Raw genomic sequence first — 15,806 nt, 5'->3', positions numbered from 1 at the left:
CTGCTTTGCATGAATTGCGTGTCTTATCAGTTCCTGCTCTTTGTCGGCGTCAACAATCGCCCGTCGTCTTTGTGTCAAGCGCTTGCTCCCTTTCAATATCGGAAAAAGTCGCGTCAACCGAGGGCTGGTGTCAACAGTAGTACGAGTGTCGAAAGAGACTCTTTGGCGTCGACCCATTGGCTTGCCTCCGTAAAACGTCAGCACAACTTTAAAAGCGCCATATTTTGTCTACAGGGCCAGAAAATTACTTCAGCAACGTTCTACTTCAGTACTAAGTAGTTCTTCCTAGAGGTCCAGTAAAGATCATCTCTTTTTGATCCAGTGTTGCTACAGGAGGAAACCTAAACTAAACTAACTTTATTTATACTGGATAGCTCTATCAGTTCTAAACTGTTCTTCCTAGAGGTCCAGTAAGGATCATCTCTTATTGATCCAGTGTTCCTGAATAGCTCTATCAGTTCGCATTTCACAAGCATCCCAACTCACTTTATTCGTGCTGGTTAAATCTTTCGTCTTCGTATCTTTTTTCTTCTTTCGTTTATTCATGACGTGCGAACTTTTCCCATATCTTCCTCTCAACTGAACTGCGTCATGAAATTGTGTAGACTCCGCTGAACCAAGCTTGCGACTCACTACCAAATCGTCGAATACCTTGGGATAAAAACGCGATCCAATCCAATTTTGTTGGATCCAATTCACTTTTGAATTCTGATGGATGTTTTATAATCTGTTGTCTTATGAGGTTTATGGGCAGCAAATGCACTGAAGCGAATGCAGTAATGCAGTACTGCTTTATCAAAAACAGACTATATTCCATACGTCAGAAGTGAATTGGCCTTTCTTGGAGTAGGGTGAGTGCGGCCTTTGCCCACCTTTCTTCCCCCTCTCTTTGCCCCAGAACAGCGTTGGTTCTTTTTCCTTCTCCCTCCAAGTAAAATATTTAATCTTAAGGTTTCTTAAATGCACTGGAATTGCCAGGATTTTAACATGAAAGGTCAGACGTTGGCGTCTTGGCGATCAAATGTAACTTGTCTTTGCACCTGAGTGAAGCTGAGTGTCTACTTGGTTTGAAAAACTCGTCCAAGTTCAACAAATCGGTGCAACTTGACGACAACCATGTTTGTGCTGAACATCACAGCATTGTTTAGCGTTTCCATCAAACAGGAACAAAAAGTGCGCTTTTCGTGTAGGCAAACACTTGAAAACAAATATGGTATTGAAAAGATTTTTATATTTCAACTCACTCGTATTAAAGTCCTCAACAAATATCCTTCGTCAACCCGCAGTCGTCCTGTCCAAACATGACTGTAGACGTAATCCCAGAAATCATTTTCGGTCAGAACGACCCCTTCCCCAAAGTCTTTGGTTGCATCAAACGGATCTTCCTCGAAAACCATGGATTCATGGGCGTGTACTCCTTCGATGGTCTCATTCTCCGAGGTCTCCGAGTCCCGATGCAGCAATGGGTCTACGTCGAAACGCACTCTTTTGTAGACTTTTCGACGCATCATTTTTGGCAACTTTTCAGCTGTCGTGTTTCGTGGCGTTGTTAACGTCATCTGATTAGACTGTTGCGCGCGCCACAAGATGAAAGGTTTTATCTTAACTGTTCTTCCTAGGCTATAGGTCCAGTAAGTATAACCGCTTATTGATCTAATGTTATTACAGCTAGGAGGAAACCTGAACTAAACTAAATTTATTTGTACTGGATAGCTCTATCAGTTCTAAACTGTTCTTCCTAGAGGTAAAGTAAGGATCATCTCTTATTGATCCAATGTTATTACAGGAGGAAACCTAAACTAAGCTAACTTTATTTATACTGATAGCTCTATCAGTTCTAAACTGTTCTTCCTAGAGGTCCAGTAAGGATCATCTGTTATTGATCCAGTGTTACTACAGGAGGAAACCTAAACTAAACTAACTTTATTTCTACTGGATAGCTTTATCAGTTCTAAACTGTTCTTCCTAGAGGTCCAGTAAGGATCATCTCTTATTGATCCAGTGTTACTACAGGAAATCCTATTAACTGTGAAACCTAAACAGTATAACGAACAAAAAGATTGTAAAATACAGTTGTTAATAATTTAAACATTAGGAAAATGTCGATGTTAATTTATAATACAATGTCAATAATTTTCATAAAATCAGGGTTTCATAATCTCCTAGAGCCCCAGTAAGCTATACCATTCACAAAAACTAAAAAAATAGAACTTAGGCTCAATATATAAATTATAGCTACCTATTCTGACTATATTTTACAAATTTCATAAACTATTTTATTATTTTAATTAGAGTCGTAACAAAACCGACTATCCCGGCTATTATTCCAAAAAGAATAAGAATTATATCTTTGGCAACGATAAGTGTTGGTAACGTATCTCGTTTTATTATCAAATGAAATGCACAAGGCAATATGAAAGCAAGAAGAGAACTGCCAATTGATCCGGACAAGGCAGAGACATATGCGTAGTAATTCCGGGAAACGTAAGCCACGCCGAATGCTATACACACCAGAATTGTACGAACGAAATTCCTCTTCCAGGTTGACCATCCCTGAAAAATTTGAATGTTAGTTATGTCCAAAACCCTTAGGGGAAGTTAGTTTAGTTTAGTGTAGGTTTCTTTCTGTAGTGACACTGGATTGTCAAAGAGATGATCCTTACTCGACCTCTAGGAAGAACAGTTTAGAACTGATAGAGCTATCCAGTATAAATAAAGTTAGTTTAGTTTAGGTTTCCTTCTGTAGTAACACTGGATCAATAAGAGATGATCCTTACTGGTCCTCTAGGAAGAACAGTTTAGAACTGATAGAGCTATCCAGTATAAATAAAGTTAGTATAGTTTAGGCTTCCTCCTGTAGTAACACTGGATCAATAAGAGATGATCCTTACTGGACCTCTAGGAAGAACAGTTTAGAACTGATAGAGCTATCTAGTATAAATAAAGTTAGTATAGTTTAGGTTTCCTTCTGTAGTAACACTGGATCAATAAGATATCTTTACTGTCTTGTTTTCATTTCAGAGACTAACCATATCACAGGAACACAGTCCCCTGGAATTCCGAACTAATACTGGGTTGACGCTTCCGTTATCGTTTTCTTCTCCAGATATTTCTTCTTCAGACGGGCTTATGCTTCCATATTGAACCACTACAGGTGTATCGGGTCGTAGGCCCGAATGTTCGCTACTGTAGCTAGCTGTAATTGTAGTTCGCTCACTTTTCTCTTTAAAAAAGAAATTCTCAGCGATTTGAACCACTGGAAATATTTGCAAGGGAAATGTGAAAAGTATTCCAATACATAAAGTAATCTGAACGACTATGGATAGTGTTCCGTAGGGAAGGTTGTCGCTTATTATTTGTTCAACTTCATCGCTGAAATGAATGTAGCCGAAGATTCCAAAAGTTCCGAGGATTATCGAGACTAGAGATATCGCGCAGTGAAGATACTTTCGAAAGTTTGGACGATTTTCTTTCATGCTCGCCTCGATGGGGATTATCTAATGTAGGCAAGAAGAATATAGGTGAGATTAAGAAAGTCATTGTGGGGTATTGTATTGAAAAAGAAGGGGAAGTCTTTTCGTTCATCCCTCAACCCCCTCTCCTCTTCAGTCCCCGTCACATCTATCCCCCTCTCACCCCTCTCACCCCTCCCTCTCACCCCTCCCTCTCATCCCCCCTTTCACCCCCCTCCCTCTCACCCCCCTCTCTTTGTCCACATCTACACCCATAGCCCCCTTGACCTCTTCTGGCCTGTCAACCCACGGGATAGGTCTTAATCTGACCCTAGTCTGACAAGTGACAACTTTCTAAAACCATTTAGGACCTAAATGCTTTACTGGATTTACCGTTAGTATTTGGCCTTGGGCTCATGGCGAGAAATATTACCCTTGCAATTCTTTAGATTTAGGAATATAAAAACAGATTCTCAAAGATTAGCTCTGGGTGGTCAGTTATGGTTTCTCAAGAAGGGTGATATAAAATTCTACTCAACTGTTCCGATGCCTTCATAAGCGCCAACGATTTGCCCGAAAAATATTGGAAATGTCGAGAACTTGAAAAGGTTGAAGTTGTCGCTGTAGATATTGCTGAAGTTTATACCTGGATAACAAAACAGACACCGTCAGAGTTCTGGCTGTGATAACAATTATAACACAGAAGGAATGACCGGGAAATTGGCAGTATTTCTGACATAAACAAAGGATATTGAAAGAAGAAATTTGCTATGATTTGGGGAAGTTTCCGTGCTTAAGAAACCGATGTAAGTTTATGATTTGCTTGTTCTGCTGTGTTTTAACTTAGGAGGTTTTCTTGAAGTAACTTTAAATGACTTGTTTGCAGATAGAAAACCATTCCTGATTCATATATTTTCACTACAGTTGTGCAACAATTTGAACATAGGAATTTGTATTTGAACTATATGACACTTTGTAGGCTAATGTCAAGCATGGGAAACTTGTTAATGTACTTTTAAAAGAAATATATTTGAACTAATCTAGCCTATAAGTTTCATGATGTGAAACTAAGTTCGATGTATTTTATTTCAGCCAGGATTTATCGAGATTTTGATAAGTTTGTGCAACATACCATTGAGAATAAATCCAAGAATTGAGAAGAACCCCAGGAAGACACATGCATTTGCAACAGAGCTCAGTGGACCGAGGTTTCGCATATTCCTAACGTAAGTTTGCAGCAGAAAAAATGGGAAGGGTATCATCATAAGGTATATGGCACTGGGTGCACTAGGATGTTTCTCTGATGGTGATGCCCCGAGCAATGATGTTGCATTTAGGGTGGGTTTACTGGTATGATTCTTGTTTGCCAGTGGCCACACCCTTGTCAGTGTATCACCAATAAAAATAAAATAATTGACACAGAAGCTGAATTGGGTTACAATTAGAGCCGCATTTACAATAAGGCTTCCCCACCGACCCATGGCTATCCGGCCTAGATCACCATAAGAGATGGTAAACTCTAGGTTTGACCTTTTCCTTTTCTTTCTTTCTTCCAGTTTGCGATACTCGTCACTACCATCGTCGTACGAGTATTGGTAGGTGGAGTTCATCATTTGATCGATCGCAGCTTTCTTGCACTTCACAATCAGGACACAACAATGGTCCGTGATGTAGGCAATAACGACAAGACCAATAATGCCAAGCTGGGAGGTAAGAGAATTTGAGAGATTTTGATAGCATAATATAATAGTAGTGATATTACTGGTCTGAATTATTGGTATTTATTAGTTACAATTTCATAATGGGTCTGTTTCCTCATATACATGACTTGTTAACTAAAGTTGGAAGCCTTTTTTATTTCAAAATAGTCAGATAAATACTCTGAGGAAAGACATAGTGTAATATAAAGTCCTAAGACACCATAGGCAGCCCAATGGCGACTCGCGTGTTCAGGCAATGTAGGCATTATATATCCTATATATATCCTATATATATCCTATATCCTATATATATATATATATATATATTAATATATATATATATATATATATAGGATATATGTATATATATACTATATAATGCCTACATTGCCTGAACACGCGAGTCGCCATTGGGCACCTGTTTTTTGGGAGGCCCATATATAACCCAAACTGTCAACCCAGTGTTTATGTGTTAGTCTGTTAGAAAGAATATTATTAACTATTAATTATCATACAAGACACTTACAATCAATCCACTTTGTTTAAATGCAAACGGCACAGCCAAATAGTTCGCTCCAATAAATGCTTTAAAAACATTGGCAAAATCAGAAAGTTTATTCCATATTGGGCTTCTGTAAACAAAAAATAGATTATAATTAGGCTTCTGTAAACAAAAAATAGATTATAATTACCCTATGATAAAAGCTCTAACTCAGTCTTAGAATATGATTGTGTGAATTACATGACCAAGCAGGGTGCATTTGGGTGGATTTTACTTTGCAATGAATTATTTTGATTAAGTCAAATAGTGTTTTAGGACTGATAAGTGTTCGACAAAATATATAACACTAGGGTGCATATTTCTAAGGGCCTGTTTATATGAGACGGGCCAGCCTGTCTAGCCAGGCCTACCCATCTCATATGAAGTGATTTAATTTACTAAGTGATTTTTTCAGTTGCTCTAGTGTTTATGGTAACTTTGATAAATACAAGGATAAATATCTTCCCCCTCAACAATATTTATTAATTATACAAGCATAACATGTATTACGAATAGTGACTTAAATTTTTCAAATATAAGCCCCTTTTAGCGCAATTTACGCTGTAAATCCCCCCAGCCCTAGGCCTAGAGAGACCATTGGTAAATACAAAATTATGGTCAATCTTTCACAAAGTACAGGGTTGTATCAAACTTGTTTTGACCGGACACAATCTGGATATAAACCGGTTATACAAAATATACATCGGCAGTCACGCGGGGCATGCATGTTTGATATTTAAATATTTTTATATTAAAATCCCATGGGGTTGAACTATATTGAGACAATATTTTCGAATGAATACCAAATCTTTTTTTATACATGTATAATTTCTAAGAGAGTTGAATATTTTGTACCTTTCTTTACTTGTCTTTTGTCTCTGATCAACAGCCGGCACAGTCATAATTTTGTATCGAATTGTATGTATATAAAAAGGATATATCCTTTACGTTTCGTAGGTTCGTCCTCTTTTTTTAAAAAGCTATATTACACCATTCTCAGCAGGATGACGATGCAAAATAATTGTTTAAAATCATCGTACTGCCAGTCCATCGAAATCTTTATAGTTTATCATTCGACTGTAGATAGGAATCCACAGAATTTTTTCAAATATTCTCGTGACCTGCCACAACTATTTCCGGTCCAGGAAAAGTACATTTTGTACGGGTCAATTTGGTCATCGACTATAATAATTGATATATCGATTAATCAAATAATCGATGGGTTTAGTAGATAGATAGATAAATTCAATCGATGAATTAGTGGTTTGTATATAAACAAGCAAGTCGCTTGTTACGTATAAAATGCCTGGGGGTAGCGTTTAATAATAAAAACTGGTATATATGAATATGAAAGTTAAAATAGTATATAAAATAAAATTTTACAAATGAGTAGATAAATATATAAATTATAGCTACCTATTTTAACAATATTTTACAATTTTAAAAACCTATTTTATTATTTTAATCAAAGTCGTAACAAAACCGACGATGCCTGCTATTATTCCAAAAAGAATAAGAATTATATCTTTGGCAACGATAAGTGTTGGTAACGTATCTCGTTCGATTATCAAATGAAATGCACAAGGCAATATGAAGGCGAGAAGAGAACTGCCAATTGATCCGGACAAGGCAGCGACATAGGCGTAGTAATTCCGGGAAACGTAAGCCACGCCAAATGACAAACACACCAGAATTGTACGAACGATATTCCTCTTCCAGGTTGACCATCCCTGAAAGTAAAAACGAAAGTTTTGTTTGCTTACATGATATTGTGGAAAAACGAGTAGAGAATGCTTCCTACTGGATGCTTTTCACGTGAAAAACTGTGTAAAACTGATAGATCAAGAAAAGATATTTAGTTTTCCTCCTGTAGTGACACTGGATCAATAAGAGATGATCCTTACTGGACCTCTAGGAAGAACAGTTTAGAACTGATAGAGCTATCCAGTGTAAATAAAGTTAGTTTAGTTTAGGTTTCCTCCTGTAGTGACACTGGATCAATAAGAGACGATTCTTACTGGACCTCTAGGAAGAACAGTTTAGAACTGATAGAGCTATCCAGTATAAATAAAGTTAGTTTAGTTTAGGTTTCCTCCTGTAGTAACACTGGATCAATAAGAGATGATTCTTACTGGACCTCTAGGAAGAACAGTTTAGAACTGATAGAGCTATCCAGTATAAATATTAAATAAAGTTAGTTTAGTTTAGGTTTCCTCCTGTAGTGACACTGGATCCGATAAGAGATCTTTACTGAAGTACTCCTTATCTTGTTTCAGAAACTAACCATGTCACAGGAACACGGTCCCGTAGGTTTCCGAATCAATACTTCAGTTCCTTCGGCGTCGCTGTCGTTTTCAGATATTTCATCTTCAGACAATTCATCTGTCGGAGTTATGTTTCCATATTGAACTACAGAAGTTTCGGGTCGCAGGCTCGACTCGTCGCAACTGTAACTAGCTGTGACCGTGGTGCGTCTCCTTGTGTCTTTCAAGAAGTAGTTCTCGGCGATTTCAACAACTGGAAACATTTGCAAGGGAAATGTGAACAGTATTCCAATACATAAAGTAACCTGAACGACTATGGATAGCGTTCCGTAGGGAAGGTTGTCGCTTATTATCTGTTCAACTTCATCCCTGAAATGAATGTAGCCTAAGACACCGAAAGTGCATTGGATTATTGAGACGAGTATTATGACGCTGTGCAAGTACTTTCGATAGTTCCGACGGTTCTCTTTCATGCTCGCCTCGACAGGAATTATCTAGGGGAAGTAAAGGAAATTGGATTAGATTACGTACCAACCATCACCCACCTACCAACCATCACCCACCTACCAGCCAACACCCACCTACCAGCCAACACCCACCTACCAGCCAACACCCACCTACCAACCAACCATCACCCACCAACCAACCCTCACCCACCAACTGACCCCACCTACCAACCAACCATCACCCACCAACTGACCCCCACCCATCGACAGACCACTAACCAACTGTCAAATTCACAGATCACTCTAATCAGGTGAGCCAAGCCTTAATCTTAATACTAAAGGTTATATTAACTTTAACTGCCTCTCATTGCAAGAGGGGGATACCTAGGAGTACCTGGGGGTGCCAAATGCTTGGAGTGTTCAGAGGGGGAAGTAATTAGTTGACAATGCATTTAATTGCAAGGGAGAAGGGTCAGTCTAATCTTGAATCTGATGCAAAGTCCCCAATGACATTCCCTTAGGCATTGGAAGACAGATTCTTCCAAGACAGACACATAGCGTACATCAGAGCTGGGTACACAGCTAAACAATATCCTGCTGTTGGGAAAAGTGTATTTTATTACTCAACTGTTCCAATGCCCTCATAAGACCAAACAATTTGCCCAAAAAAGATTGGAAATGTTGAGAGTTTCCAAAAGTCAATTTTGTGGACATTGCTGAAGTCAATACCTAGGAAACAAACAGATACCATCCCAGTTAAAGTAGAATTGGGTAAACTTATGACAGCAATACATAATATCATAACCTTTCAGGAGTCAAAGTGAATCACATACCATGAAGAATGAACCCAAGAATTGAGAAGAATCCAAAAAAGACACATGCGTTTGCAATGGAGCTCAGTGGACCGAGGCTTCTCACTTTCCTCACATACGTTTGCAGGAGGAAAATTGGTAAGGGTATCAGCATAAGGTATATGATATCGGGTGCACTAGGGTGGTTCTCTGAGGGTGATGCCCCAAGTAATGCTGTTGCATTTGGGGTCGATTTACTGGTATGATTGTTAATAGGTGGCCACATTCTCATTATTGTCTCACCAATGAAAGTGAAATAATTGACACAGGCACTAAATTGGGTAACAATTAGGGAGGTAATAACGATACGGCTTCCCCACCGACCCATGGCTATCCGACCCAGATCACCATAGGAGACAGTTGACTCCAGATTTGAACGTTGCTTTGTTTTTCGTTTTTCCAGTTTCTGATACTGATCACTACTGCCCTCGTAGGAGCAATGGTAGGTGGAGTTCATGATTTGATCGATCGCAGCCTTCTTACACTTCACAATCAGGACACAACAATGGTCTGTGATGTAAGCAATAACGACAAGACCAATAATGCCAAGCTGTGGGGTACGGAACACAATTACAGGTATGTTATATATTTATTATCAATCAAGAGAAAAACATCATTGTTTTTATACAAGGTTCTTACAATCAATCCACTTTGTTTGAATGCAAATGGCACAGACAAATAATTTGATCCAATAAATGATTTAAAAACATTGGCAAAATCAGAAATTTTGTTCCATATTGGACGTCTACAAATAGAAAATTATTTCATTATCACCCAATGCTGATATGCTCTGGCATGCTTGGTCTAGCATGCATTTGGGAATTGGTCTAGGGTCAAGATGCATTATTTTGCAAACCTGAAATGATGTATTAGACAAAAATTTTCAATAGCATGTTTCATATTTGGCACAAAATTTTGGGCAATTGGGCTTCAAAATACAATTAACAAAGTACCGGTCGGGTAATATGAAACTCGTTTTAGCCGGACACAACCTGGATTTGTAACAGGTTATACAAAATATTATACGCCAGTCATGCGGGAAGCATGTGATATTTACATATGGCTATATTTATATATGAAATCCCGTGGGATTTAGCTATGACATAGCCTATGTTGTTACGATATTCCCTTTGAAATATCATTATTAACCTACACTATTTAAATATTATTAAATTTATAATTTTTAAAAGAATTGAATTCATCATTGAATATTACCGTCTACGTGGCTTTTGTCCGTGATCTAAATCTTCTGCTCGCCCGGTCATTTTGTTGTATAACAGCGTTTAAATTTATAAAAAGATATATTTTTTTGCATTTCCTAGAAATCCACTTGTTTTAAGAAGCTGTATAAAATCGTCATAGTTCTCAGTACGATGCAAAATAATTGTTGACGCTCTACATCGAAAGAGATAGTTTCAGCTTTCGGAATTTTTTCAAAACATTCGCGTGACCTGCATAGCCATTTCCGGTCACGCTTTTAAGGAAAATATATTGACGGGTCAATGATCATCAATTATTATTGCTTACTTTACTATCGATGAATCGAATAATCAATAGGTTGAAATAGATCATGAAATCAATACAATCGATAAATTAGTGCTTTCATATCATGATGAACAAAAAAAGATCGAAATAATTTAGATTTAACCTATTGATTGTATAATCATGGATACTGTGACTATTCTATCATCTTAATTGATTATCAGATCAATCGATAGTAAATTTGACCAAAAGCTTCGATGATTTAGCATTCAACTGGTCCAGTTTTGTGATGAGAAATGAGAATTTAGCCAGAAATATCGAGATAAATATATCGCGGCGAAAATGTCGATAATTCCGCGTTCAGAAAACCTGGAGTCTTGTCAAAGGCAACATGGACGATGGAACGCATGGTTAGTACCATGAAAAGAATAATTCAAAAAAAATATTTACAATGCTTTAAATTTTATATTTTATACGTTGTGATACGAAAGAAAGAGTAAAGTTTCATATGGAAATGTTTTCACCTGTCCTAGGTGCCGAGGAGAAGCAAGATCAGGCGATGGATCAGGGCAAATCACATTCATCCTGTGTTGATAAAGAAAATGAAAGCAGCGAAAAAGGTAGGTGGTGCCTGGTTGAAAATCTGCTGCGATAAACTGAGTTTGTTTTGCAACGGAGACCAGAATTCCAATGATAATGCCACCAAATTGCTGCTTTATTAATCGGATGTACAATAAATTTTTGCAAGACAATTGTCAAAGGTCATATTTTCATGGCTAACAGTATATAATTTCCTTTATTTTTATGAAACGTCAGCATATTATGATAGAGTTACTAGCAGCATCTGTTTTCAGAGCTTTATAGTAATGTAAAACCAAACAGCTTTCCATTCCAATTGTTAAGAAATTTATCAAACAGATGTCTTTCTTGTAATGTGTTTTATATAATTATATTTTAACCAGCTTGTATATACAGTACTACACACCTTAGTTGTCAAGGGAACACACTTAACCTATGCAGTAAACTTTCACTGACAGTCGTAAGACAGAATCAAATGCCAAAGCTAGTAATGCATTAATAGCTCTCGAGACATCCACATTTAGTGCCTCGATCGGAAATGCAGTTTGTTTTGTTAAACCTATAACTTACAGTTACTCTTTGATTAAGAAGTATTTCACCAGAGGTGCCGGAATCACAGGGGCAGTGAGGGTAACTCTGTGCCCCCATTGCCCTTAGTTACAGGAATAAAAGGGGACAACCCTGTGCCATTTCCTACCATGTAATAGTATAATACATGACACACATATCATACATTTATGATGCCTACTCTTCTCATTAAAACAAACCGGTAATATTATTCTAAATATGCATTCTCCTATGGATTTGCAAGTTCGCATGTCACTTGTAAATTTAAGTTTCCCATTCTGCTATTCATGTGATTGCCAAGGTGAAAGAAATGTGCCCTTTTCTAAAACTCTGACCCTGCCACCCTGAATTTGACCATGTACGTAACATGATGGCAAGTATTGCTTGCTAACCAATTTTCATTCATTGCAGAAATAATTGAATTAACAGAAGGGCTGGCCAATTCAACTGATGTGAAAGTGACAAACGATGACATCCGACCTTGTAGAGAAGAAAAAGGTGCTTTGAATATATTGTCTATCATATGCAATGAATGGTGTTTTAACTGTAGTTGTTTATATGTTTGATTATGTGCTCTTGTATCTTTGTCCAGAAACCAAGTGTACGGAGAACGAAAAAGCTGGAGAGTGTTTGACAGAAGAGTCGACATCTCTTGCAAAGATGATTAGCTTTCGTGTTGTGTGGAATAAGAAAAACTATGATGTGACTTTCAATTCTAATGACACGGTAGAAAGCTTAAAGAAACACATTGAAACGCTGACAGGTCAGAGAACTTGACTTTTCACATCATGTGGTACTTGAAAGTTTGGTAGAATAGTAAAATTTCAAAACATTGCTTTTTCCTCCTATTATTTAATGAGGTTATTCAATAACCAAAGTTAATAGCGAGGAAACCACACGTGATCCGAAAGTTAGGTGTTCCTGTCGAGGTGCGCTGCGTCAGCCCGCATATTATATTGCGTGCTTGCTCGCTTTGCGGTCATTAGTTGCTAGGCACGCAAAGTGTAACAAGCTTAACAAAACGTTGAAATAATTATTTATTTATATTACATGTAGGTTTACCTGTTTCAACCCAAAAGTTAATGTACAAAGGTAAGACTTTGTTCTGTGATGAATGTATCACTATCATTTTTGAAACAAGTACAGTAATTGTTCCTTAGTATTCTTATGTCCCTGGGAGCATTTGTCTATTTAAAAATGATTAGAGCATAACCATGCAGGATTTTGTTTAAAGGGTCTATGGTTTTGAATATTTATCATGAGCTTTCAACTGTCAGTTGATGAACAATCTTTACCACTTACCGAATAAGACTGTGGACTTTCATGCAAAAACTTGTTCATTTGTTCAACTGATTAGTTTTTTAATCTGTTTGATTTTTCTTACAGGTTTAGTGAAGGATGACTCAAAAACATTAAATGACATTAAATTAATAAACAATGCTAAAATGATGGTGATTGGTTCAACTGTCAAGGACATCATGGCTGTCAACATTCCTCCTAGTGCTAAGGCCCTGAAAGAGGAAACTGCTGCAGCAGGTAAAACATCTACTAATCTTCAAATAATTTGTTAAGTGATAAGTCTGATGATTGTCTGGTGCAATAGACCTTTCTTATGATGACGTCAAACGCGGAAAGTCTGATGTTACACGAAATTTGATTTGCTCCACAAAACTATCGAGCCAATGAAACTTCGTGTAACATCAGACTTTCCGTGTTTGACGTCATTTTGAAAAAGGTCTATTGGTCCTCTTGATAGGTATATAAATTTATCCTTTATTATCCAATAGCTTCTTCGAAAGAGCCTTGGTCGCAACAGAAGGTAGGTATCACAACAACTGAATGTATTTTAGCATCAAATGTGGTATAGCAACTGTCAAAATAGACAAAACACTTCTCAATGTTTCGACCTGAGGGCCTTCGTCAGGAGAGTTAGTATACTACTTCTCTCTGTAGAGTTAGTATAAGAGAGTTAGTATACTACTTCTTCTCTATAGTACTCCTCAGGTCAGAACGTCGAGAAGTGTTTTGTCTATTTTGGCAGTTGTTATACCACATTTGATGCTAAGTTGTTTGAAGATGCTGCCACGCTGCTTCCTGGCTATAGTGAATGTATTTTATTTAAACCAGAACAACAGCATGTAGTTTTTGCCATAATTTCTGTGATGGTTGTGTAGAGTACGTAACATCATATGTTGTGAATTGAAATATTTCAGATGCACAAGAAGATTTTAGACAAAGGCAAACCGGAAGATGCTATGCCTGGTGATAAAACAAAAAAGGTATCTATAGCTTTGCCATTAGGGAAGCAGACCATGTGCTGTAGGGTAAACGTATGAGCACTCCAGCACCTTGCTTCTCACACCAAACAAAGCTAGCATCACCATACAGCTAATCTTTAATACAAGCCTCTCTGAGGCTCTGAGCACTCAAATATATAAGCATTCCTCTCCCTGTAGTCATTAAGTATATTTGTTCATATTTTATGTAGTGCTGTACTCAGGGACGGATCTAGAAGCTTAATTGGGGGGGGAGCATATTCATATATTCGTCTTATGTCCAATTGATTTCTTTTGATAGCGATTGTTTTTACCCTCTTTTAAACTTGAATATATGAATATGCACCCCTGCAATTAAGCTTCTAGGTCCGTGCCTGGCTGTATTCAATTTTCCAAGTTTAGTTTGGAGTTATTAATTTTATTTGAATTTAAAATTTCAAAGGAACCATTGCCACGTCAGCCTATCTCGGGAATGCTAAATAAAGCAGCTGGAAAAGTCAGATTAACATTCAAACTTGAGGTTGATCAATTATGGATTGGAACTAAAGGTATGAGAACTGGAAATTTGGAGTTAAATCTAGTGAAATGTGATTGACTTTAATTTCTTTTGTGTTGACAGAAAGAACTGAAAAAATATCAATGGGTTCTATAAAGAATGTCTTATCCGAGCCAATAGAAGGCCATGAAGATTATCATGTGCTGGTACAGTGTGTTACTTTATGTAGCAATAAACTAAACTAACTTTATTTATACTGAGTAGCTCTATCAGTTCTAAACTGTTCTTCCTAGAGGTCCAGTAAGGATCATCTCTTATTGATTCAGTGTTACTACAGGAGGAAACCTAAACTAAATTAACTTTATTTATACTGGATATCTCTATCAGTTCTAAACTGTTCTTCCTAGAGGTCCAGTAAGGATCATCTCTTATCGATCCAGCGCTACTACAGGAGGAAGCCTAAACTAAACTAACTTTATCTATACCGGATAGCTCGATCTACCAGTTCTAAACTGTTCTTCCTAGAGGTCCAGTAAGGATCATCTCTTATTGATCCAGTGTTACTACTGGAGGAAACCTGAACTAAACTAACTGACTTTGTGTGGTTTTTTTAGGCAATTCAGCTTGGTCCAACAGAAGCATCAAGATACTGGGTCTACTGGGTTCCTGCACAGTATGTAGATGCTATAAAAGACACTATACTAGGAAAATGGCAGCCTTTTTAGCAACAAAAAGTTAGCAGATGTACATTTGAAAAGCATCCAGTAGATAACTGCAGCTCAGATTTGACAAACTAAAATGCAGGGGTTCATTGCGGGTATCGTACAATAAACTGTTTTGGTTTGCAAATTTGACTTGTGTAGTAATGGCCGATTGTTCATTCAACACAAGCCATTGCAGTTTGTGAAAGATACTATGACCCACACTGCACCCCTCGCTGTGTAGGCTAATTGTTGTAGTTCCCTTCAGATATAGCTAGCTTTTTGGTCCAACTGGGCAGAACAGAGATGGATGGTAATCACCAGGAAAAGGTTGGAATTGTATAAGTTGACTAATCTCAGCAACAGTGTTTAATCAGACTAACTTACTGTAGTTTGTGCTGTCAACCTGTGCATTAAACAAGAGAAATTAAGTCTGACATGACTGCTACTT

General features: G+C 37.5%; 3 protein-coding genes and 2 long non-coding RNA genes across 5 annotated transcripts; 3 read left to right on the top strand and 2 right to left on the bottom strand.

The window, feature by feature from the left end:
* Positions 1-2,082: 2,082 nt before the first annotated feature.
* Positions 2,083-6,804, bottom strand: LOC114529057 (amino acid transporter AVT3B-like). Its single transcript, XM_028550781.1, has 6 exons — positions 6,549-6,804; positions 5,679-5,784; positions 4,585-5,155; positions 3,992-4,098; positions 3,030-3,497; positions 2,083-2,553 (listed from the first exon to the last, which is right to left on the bottom strand). Exons 1-6 carry the CDS (start codon positions 6,593-6,595, stop codon positions 2,272-2,274), a joined length of 1,581 nt encoding a protein of 526 aa, XP_028406582.1. The 5' UTR covers positions 6,596-6,804; the 3' UTR covers positions 2,083-2,271.
* Positions 4,153-5,101, top strand: LOC114529063. Its single transcript, XR_003687576.1, has 3 exons — positions 4,153-4,258; positions 4,545-4,678; positions 5,009-5,101. It is a non-coding gene; the product is annotated as an uncharacterized LOC114529063 (long non-coding RNA).
* Positions 6,805-7,113: 309 nt separating the features above from the next.
* Positions 7,114-10,666, bottom strand: LOC114529059 (amino acid transporter AVT3B-like). The gene is made up of 6 exons (XM_028550783.1): positions 10,470-10,666; positions 9,894-9,999; positions 9,237-9,804; positions 9,032-9,132; positions 7,978-8,451; positions 7,114-7,423 (listed from the first exon to the last, which is right to left on the bottom strand). The coding sequence occupies exons 1-6, from the start codon at positions 10,517-10,519 to the stop codon at positions 7,142-7,144; spliced, it is 1,581 nt and encodes a 526-aa protein (XP_028406584.1). The 5' UTR covers positions 10,520-10,666; the 3' UTR covers positions 7,114-7,141.
* On the top strand, positions 8,631-9,745 carry LOC114529064. The gene is made up of 3 exons (XR_003687577.1): positions 8,631-8,714; positions 9,216-9,353; positions 9,658-9,745. It is a non-coding gene; the product is annotated as an uncharacterized LOC114529064 (long non-coding RNA).
* LOC114529060 (ubiquitin domain-containing protein UBFD1-like) lies at positions 9,749-15,786 on the top strand. Its single transcript, XM_028550784.1, has 12 exons — positions 9,749-9,830; positions 11,003-11,146; positions 11,270-11,356; positions 12,294-12,380; positions 12,475-12,645; positions 12,939-12,974; positions 13,269-13,418; positions 13,670-13,701; positions 14,096-14,161; positions 14,601-14,706; positions 14,778-14,860; positions 15,269-15,786. Exons 2-12 carry the CDS (start codon positions 11,128-11,130, stop codon positions 15,377-15,379), a joined length of 948 nt encoding a protein of 315 aa, XP_028406585.1. The 5' UTR covers positions 9,749-9,830; positions 11,003-11,127; the 3' UTR covers positions 15,380-15,786.
* The last annotated feature ends 20 nt before the right edge of the window (positions 15,787-15,806 follow it).

This window comes from Dendronephthya gigantea, unplaced genomic scaffold (assembly GCF_004324835.1).
Source record: "Dendronephthya gigantea isolate DGI-Jeju-01 unplaced genomic scaffold, DenGig_1.0 000053F, whole genome shotgun sequence".
NCBI lineage: Eukaryota > Metazoa > Cnidaria > Anthozoa > Malacalcyonacea > Nephtheidae > Dendronephthya > Dendronephthya gigantea.
The sequence above is the reverse complement of the archived record's forward strand: the minus strand, read 5'-3'. Positions and strand labels throughout refer to the sequence as shown.